This window comes from Condylura cristata, unplaced genomic scaffold, assembly GCF_000260355.1.
Source record: "Condylura cristata isolate star-nosed mole 26May11 unplaced genomic scaffold, ConCri1.0 scaffold00005, whole genome shotgun sequence".
Classification (NCBI taxonomy): Eukaryota; Metazoa; Chordata; class Mammalia; order Eulipotyphla; family Talpidae; genus Condylura; species Condylura cristata.
The window spans coordinates 31,498,488-31,506,264 of record NW_004567106.1 but is presented as its reverse complement, the minus strand read 5'-3'; the positions used below and the strand labels follow the sequence as shown (position 1 = coordinate 31,506,264).

At 41.2% G+C, this 7,777-nt stretch overlaps 2 protein-coding genes across 3 annotated transcripts in view; both read left to right on the top strand.

The window, feature by feature from the left end:
- The window catches only part of LOC101630497, a 24,524-nt gene extending 21,693 nt beyond the window's left edge, over nucleotides 1–2,831 (top strand). Inside the window, exon 8 of the mRNA XM_012720756.1 lies at nucleotides 688–2,831. Within this exon, the coding sequence (XP_012576210.1) occupies nucleotides 688–889 (202 nt within the window). The 3' untranslated portion in view covers nucleotides 890–2,831. The remainder of the gene's footprint in view (nucleotides 1–687) is intronic.
- A 2,549-nt stretch (nucleotides 2,832–5,380) lies between these two features.
- NT5C3A (5'-nucleotidase, cytosolic IIIA) overlaps nucleotides 5,381–7,777 on the top strand; it is a 39,123-nt gene continuing 36,726 nt past the window's right edge. The window contains exon 1 of one of the 2 annotated variants that reach the window (XM_004676846.2): nucleotides 5,381–5,602. In XM_004676846.2, the coding sequence (XP_004676903.1) occupies nucleotides 5,465–5,602 (138 nt within the window). In that variant the 5' untranslated portion in view covers nucleotides 5,381–5,464. The remainder of the gene's footprint in view (nucleotides 5,603–7,777) is intronic. The other variant, XM_012720828.1, reaches the window with a different exon arrangement.

The following is a 7,777-nucleotide window of genomic DNA, read 5'->3' as shown; positions in this document are numbered from 1 at the left end:
AAAAAAAAAAAAAATCTTTTCTTATCCCCTTATTAAAGTGTATTGTTATAATTGTTCTATGTTATTATTAGTTACTGTCATTAATCTCTCACTATGCCTTTATTATAAGTTAAATTTTACCCCAGGAATGTGTGTATATGAAAAAATAGAATCTATTTAACATTTGGTCCTAGCCCTGATTTCAGGAATCCATTGGAGATCTTAAAACAGACTCCTGGTAGATAAGGGATGCTTCTCCAGTGTCTTTCAAGATCTGTGCTTTTGTTAAAAGTTCTTAAATAGTATTAAAGATGGGGGTGGGGGATAGAAAGGCTTGTTTTTTTCAAATGAGGTATGGAGTTGTAATTATGAATTACATAAATAACCTATTGTAAACTTCAGCAATGGGAAAATGATTTAGCAGTATGCATCTGTTAGCATTTTAACTGCAAGGACTTTAGAAACAACGCAGAAATATTTTGGACAATGGAAGGATTATAAATAGCTATACACTGGTTGTAATCATGTAAAATAGGCATGTGTGTGCACGAGAGAGGAAAACATGCAAAAATAAAAGAAAAAAAGCACTTTCTTTAATGGGGTGGCTATTTATGGTATTTTTTCACCCCCAATACTGCTCTTATATTTTTATGTTAAGAAAGGTTTTAAGATTAAATATTATCCTCTGACCAGCCTTTGTATGTTTAGGATACAACAGTTGAAGCAGTTACTGGAGGATTCTACCTCAGATGAAGATGGAAGCAGCTCCAGTTCCTCAGACTGTAAAGAGAAACACAAGAAAAAGAAGAAGAAAGAAAAGCATAAGAAAAGGAAGAAAGAAAAGAAAAAGAAGAAAAAACGAAAGCATAAGTCTTCCAAGTCAAATGAGAGCTCAGACTCAGACGAATAGGAGAGAAAGACACTAGAAGAAGATATTTGGGGTCAGCATGTGAATTCTCACCTTCCAGCAAAGATGTGGCCCACCAAAGAGTCATGGCTCCCAGGTGCTAGCTCTAGACAGCTGCCTTTTTCAGTATCCTCCCTGCTGCTCACTGGGCTTTGGGGTTCTGGAAACCATGCAAAGGTGAAGAGGGCAAATTTCACAGTTGGTGGACTCTCACCTGGGCACTCACCACTGCACTTACAGGACATGATGCAGGCTCGGGGTGCAACAACAGAGGTTGCTTACAAAGAGTGAGAAAGATAAAGAAATTGGGAGGAAGGAAGCAAGGCAGGCCAAAGGCTGTCAGGGGGTCAGGTGGCAGCTCCTTTGGCCAAACTTGGTGCCCTGTTTAGCATGAGGAGAAGTCGTTCCAGTCTTATTGTGGAAGACAGGGAGGCAGCGAGGCCTCTGGAGACTCCACAGCTTCCCCAGGGTGGGCACTGGCCACGTGGAAGGAGTTCCACACTGGCAAGGTCAAGGTTGCCATTAAGTGGCATCCCCTTCCTGTGCCTCCCCATTACCAAGGTAAGGAGAAGGTTGTTCCCTTTTCCTCTGTGCCACCAAATGGCCTCTGTCTTTCTAAAATCCAACTAACAGAGGGTAAATTAATTCTCAACCTAAATATAAGATTCATCTGCTCTCGAACCAAAGAAAATAGGTGCACATACACCCAAGAATAACCCCAGAAGCAAAAGTTCTAAGTTAGAGCTTGTAAATGAGCCCCATTTGTATACACACAGTATCTCCAATAATACAGTGGGCAATTTATTTATTCCAGACATTATTAGACTCATCAAACCAGAACCTTATACAGATTAAGTAGAAGGAGCAGGAAAAGGGGAAGTAGAGCCACCAAAATTTAAAGTCGAGCCCATGTCTTACTCAAAATTATTCTAAATCACATTCTGTCACATGTTTTGCAATAGCAGTGCACTTTATGGTAACCAATACCAGGACAACATCCTTGGTCTGGTCAACCACAGATGGCCCATCCCTTCATGGTCTCAAGTTGAGCCTGCAAAGGTGTGTGGGGCAGATGGCACATTGGTGAGTCCTCATGTGCTCACAGCCGTAACTGCAGGGGCATGTCTTGGGCTCATTGCGCAACCATATGGTTTATTTATGAAGGGGTGAGGAAGATAAATTGGGAGAAAGGAAATAGGCAGGGCCAGAAATAGGCAGTAGCAATGATCAGGTGGTTATTTGAAGCAGAGATCAAGCTGAAAGGTCTCTGTGAAGATCTTTCCAGAGCCACAGCAGTCAGCAACAGTAATCAGAAGGCTGAGCTGGGTAGCACTGGGCGCTGGACTGGATATCACTAGAGGCAATGGCCCCAGGAAGCAATGCTGGCATGCCATGGAAAAGACCAGTGTTACAGCTCTTAGCAATGCCTGGACACAAGCCAACATCAGGCACAGGCCAACAGAGGCATTCAGCTGATGCTGGAAGCAGGTTGAGAGATCAGGTCTGCAAAGGTCTTTCCAGAAGAGATTATGGATCAGTCTGTTGCAGTTCTCTGAAGTTCAGCTTATAGCCCCTTCAGAGTATCCACCTTTGCAACCTGATTGGTTGACCTTACTTGACTAGAACTGATGCAAGCGCAAAGATTGATTGGTTCCTTTAGGAGTGCCAATCATATCGGTTCATTTATAATCCCAGCTAGTGATTATGCCAATTGAGCTCCACTCAGATTGGTTCACTTTCAGTACCGCATTGGTTTCCAAGCAAACTGCATCGGTGCATCCAACCTGGCCTGTACAGACCAAACAACTTTGAATGGCTTCTGCCAGGTGCCTAGACTAAGGGCGTCTCTGAGGAAGCTCCTCCAGGTGCTGCCACAGCTGTCACCCTTCATGGGGGCTACTTAGTTAACAGACTTCAGGTTGTCTTTTCTGTATTGTGAGGATAATAAAAGCTTATTATTTATTTTTTAAATGTATTTGCTTTTTCCTTCTAAATAATGCATGCATGTACACCATCTTTACAAGGCACACAGGTTTCATCATGAAAATTCTTCCTTTCTTCCCTAGCTACTTAGTTCCCTTCCAAATTGGCTACCAGTTTTACCAGTTTCTTCCAGAAAATTTTGCATACGACTAACAAATACAGATATATATATACATTTATATATACACGCACACATATATGCAGCTCTTCTGCCCATCTGTGACTAAACAGATGCCTCTCTCCTTTTCCTATTAAATCCATCATTCTAAAGTGTAAAAAAAAGTGTTAGACTTAAAGTGACAACTTATATTTCCCTTATGGAGCAGACAGTATGCATGAACACTCTCTTTTAAGGTTTCTGAATATCCTTGTTTGTCTTCCAGTAGACTTAATGATCATTTGGCTCAAACAAAGCAAACACACTTTGAAAACACTTACACTGTATACAAAGTAAGTGTGTTAATAATAAGTTTACAAATAACTCAATCTGTCTTAAGGTTGACTAATCTAAACCCTTATGATGGGGACTCCCTAGTGGGGCAGGGGTTGAAGTCTCAGTGTGCCCTGAAACTATCGCCAGCCATTGTGGCATGAGTTCAGTCCCCAACCAGGGAGGTGACCCACACGGCACAGCAAGCCTCTCCTGACTCGCCCACGGCTCCCCTCAGCAGTGTATTTCAGTCAATCCTGTCCTGCTTCCCACTCTATCTCTGTTGAATCCTTTCACCTCCCGTACCTCTTACCTACACCCCAGTTCTTGGATGTATACATAAATAAATTTTTAAAAACCTCTAAGATCTGCAAAGTAAAGAGAAATGGAAGTAGTAACATTATCGTAAAAAGGAGTTATGAACTAATATAACGCGCATCCTGCTTTATCACAGACCTACATTTGCTTTTCTATTTGCTGGAAACACATTGAAAAGTAGGTCACAAAAGGAGGATGTTTGAGCACCATGTGATATTATACAATGGAACCCTTTAGAAATCTTATTACTTCTTACTAGAAAATGCTCTATGATCTCACACATCTCATGCTTGTGTTAAAACAAAAAAAGCTAACAGCCTTCCCAAGAAATTGATCACTATCCCAAAAAATCATTACATGGTGCCAGAGGATAAATCTTGCTCACACAATAAACTACAGGAAGGATATGCATGCACTTAGTGGCTAGTTAATTCTAGACTTGTTTTCTTGCCAGATGCCAGGTCAACTGGGCTGTGCACATTATCTGTGAGCCCTTTTTCTGCAGATTTCCCTTTAAGAAAGAATGCTACAGTTCCAGGGTTGAAGCAAGAAGAGCAAGAATATGGGGTGCAGAGAAAAGCAATATTTATCTCCTTTTTTTGTTCCCTACAAATTGTTCCACATCTCTGGCAATTGGAGAATCTTACCGGGTAGCACCACAAAGTGACCACCCGAAAAATGTCCCTTTATTTCTTTGTCACTCTGGACAGAACATAGGAAACTGAATCAATCCCTTGGACAACTATTAGATATGGGAATAAGTCCTGTTGATCAAGGAAAGGAAATGATGGAGAAGGCAAAGAGTGGGATGTAGTAGAAAACGGACTGCTACACCACAATTCACATCTTCACCTTATTGTCACAGCCCCAGAAATTGTGACATAAAATTTATCAGTGTAACTTTTTTGAGTACAGTAGCATTATATATTTACATGGTTGTTTTAGGACTCCTAGGTCTTCTTTATCTTAAAACTAACTTTGAGTAACTTCTCTCCTCCCTATCCCTAACCCCTGACAATCACCTTTTTATTTTCTGATTCGCAGAGTGTCTGCACCAATGTACATTTCTACTAACATGGCATAAAGGTTCCTATCCCTCCACATCCTTGCGAAAATTTGTAATTTTCTGGGTGTTTTTTTTTTAGATGTGTGATGGTGATATCTAATTGTGACTTTGATTTTCATTTCCCTGAAGATTAATGGTATCGGAGTATCTTCTCATACATTTGTTGACCTTTTATTCACATCTTTTGCCCATTTTAAAAACTAGCCTATTTTGGGAATTTTTTTTATTATACTTGTTCTTTACATACTCTTTATCAGCTACATGGTTTACAAACATGTTTCCCTTACTATTGGATGCCTTTACGCTGCTTGTTTTTTGCAGAGCGTTTTTCAGGGTACTGTACAGTCGGTGCTACTGAGCAAGTCAAACCTCCAAGCTGCGATTCCTTCTGGGAGTTGTAGTCCAGCGCGTCGAAGGCGCGTGGAAAGCAGACGAGGGCGTTTTCTCAGTGGACTGTGCATGGAATCAGCCGGATGGACTGAACCACTGCTAAGTCCTCATTAGCAGATATGGCTAATTAAAACAACTCATTATGTTTTTGGACAGTTCCTGGAACCCAGCCGGTGGAGAAACACGACTCCCCGCCCCCCTGGGACGAGGACCACGCCTCTTTCATCTCCGTCCCCGCCCCTCGGTGAAAGTGGGTGGAGCTTCCAGCGGAGGCGGGGCTAGGTGGGAGCGGGCGGGGCATCCGGGCTCTCGGCGGGTCTGTGCATTGAGGCCCCGCAGCCTCCCAGCGGCCTCTTTTTTCTCTGACCCTCAGGCGCGCGAGGCTCTATCGATGGACCCGGCGGCGGTGGCGAGAGTGGGTGCAGTAGCGAGCGCCAGCGTGTGCGCCCTGGTGGCGGGGGTGGTGCTGGCCCAGTACATATTCACCTTGAAGAGGAAGACGGGGCGGAAGACCAAGATCATCGAGATGGTGAGTGCTGGGGATCTGCGCGCCGGTGAGCTGCGAGGCTGCCTTGCTGGCCTCGCCTTCCCGCGCCGCCAGCTAAAAGTGCACAGCGGGTCGGGGAGACCCTTCACCCTCGTGGGCGGCGAGCTTGAGGGCCGGGTGTCGCGATCTGCACCCGGGACAGCGGCGCACCGGTTCCCATGGCCTTTGTTACTGCGTCCATTTGAAACTGCGAGGCAGCAAATTGATTCCTCCTGCTGCAGAACCCGTTTCTCAAGAAACTGCACGTTTTGGGCAGGTTGCTCCCTTTTTCCTGTATGGCTTAGAGTTCTTTTTGCACCCGATCTCGGATGAGTACGCTTCTGAAAAGATGCAGTTTCAAAGAATGCCAATGAACCCAGTGGAGTTTAGAATAGTTTGCTTTGTACTTGACTGTTACTCTGTCTTGTCTCTGCCAGACCTCTTGATAATTTTGTTTAGCATTTTATCTCAAATTTCATTCTGTGTCAACAATTTAATTGCATTATAAGCATTATCTCCAAATTTGGAGATGTTTTTCGTGTGTATTTGTGTGTGTGTACACTAAGTATGTACTAATCCTCTAAAATGGGAATTAGGGGAGATAGTCTAACATCTTAACTAGAGCCCACTCATCAAGGCAGATCACTCACTGAGTTGCTTTCTAAGGTAATTGTTTAGTACTTTAGGTATACTTCTGTTCTTCACACCTAAAACCTCTTTCAGATTGGTAATTAATTTGTCATAGTCAGAATACTTTATTTTAAAATATTCTATTTTTACATGTTTTTATATTTCTTGTTTATTGGTTCCCCATCATCATCCCTTTGACCTTTCCCCACTAATGACTTCAGAAACCTCACTGCATTTATTATATCCACTAATTTTTATAAAATCTTGACTTTGTCAAATAGTCTACTGTGTAAATGTCCAGTACTTTGTCATTCTAACTTGCTTTATTGTGCATAATGCCCTGACAGCCTTCCATTTTGCTGTGAATGGTATATCTCATTATCATTTTAACCTGCTTTCTTATTGGGAGTGATAATTAACATTTTTCATATATCGAGCTTTTAGAACTCCTCTTTGGTGAATTGTTCAGACCTTCAGCTCATTTGTTAATTGGGATGTTTGTTTTTCTAGTGTTGAATTCTATTTTGTGTGTGTGTGTATGTATCCAGAGAGAGCACTGGCTAGTGTGTGCTTGGTTATTAACCCCTTGTCAGTTAGGGACTGTGTAAACATTTTCTCCCATTCAGTGGAATGTCTTTTTAGTCTACTTAGATTTCTCTATCTGTGTAAGAGATTTGAATTTGAGGTGATCCACTAGTTTATTTTTTCTTTTATTTCCCTTGCCACAGTGATCAAGTTACCAAAGACAGCTTTATCAGTGATGTCATAGAGCATATCACCAATATTTAGTTCTGGAGTTAGTTTTAGTTTTATAACTAGATCTTTAATCCATTTAGAATTTGTGATCTAACTTCATTCTTTTGCACGTGACCTTCCAATTTTCCTAGTATCATTTATTAAAGAGGGTTTCTTTTCCCAACTGTATGGTCATGGCTGCTTTATCATAAATTATATATTGATTGGTGTGGGGTTTATTTCTGGGATTTCAGTTATGTTCTGTTGATCCATGTGTCTATTTTTATACCTGTATCATCTGTTTCTTTATGTAGTTTAAAGTCAGGAAATGTGATGCTTCTATTTTTCTCAAGATTGGTTTTGTTTTTAGAGACATTTTATGGTTGCACATAGATTTCAATATATTTTGTTTGGTTTCATGGAAGAATGTTGCTAGTATTTTCATGGAGATTGGTTAAGTTTTATATCACTGTAAGTAGAACAGTCATTTTTATTATATTGTGTCTTCCCATCTGTGAGCATGGGTCTTTTCATCTCCTTGTTACTAACTCTTCTAGTGTCTTCTAATTCTTGTTATATAGATTCATTTTGTTGTTTTTTTAAATTCTTTTTTTGACATAGTCCTTACTATTTTTTTTTTTAGGATCCACTTCCACTGTCTTGTATAACTTGTTGTTTTTTCTTTTATTTTTTTATTAAGATAACATTGGTATACAGCACAATATATGATTCAGAGATACAGGTTCACAGCTCTTAAGATATTTATTACGGCCCTCCCTGGTGGCGCAGTGGGTTAAAGCACTGCACTGAGAA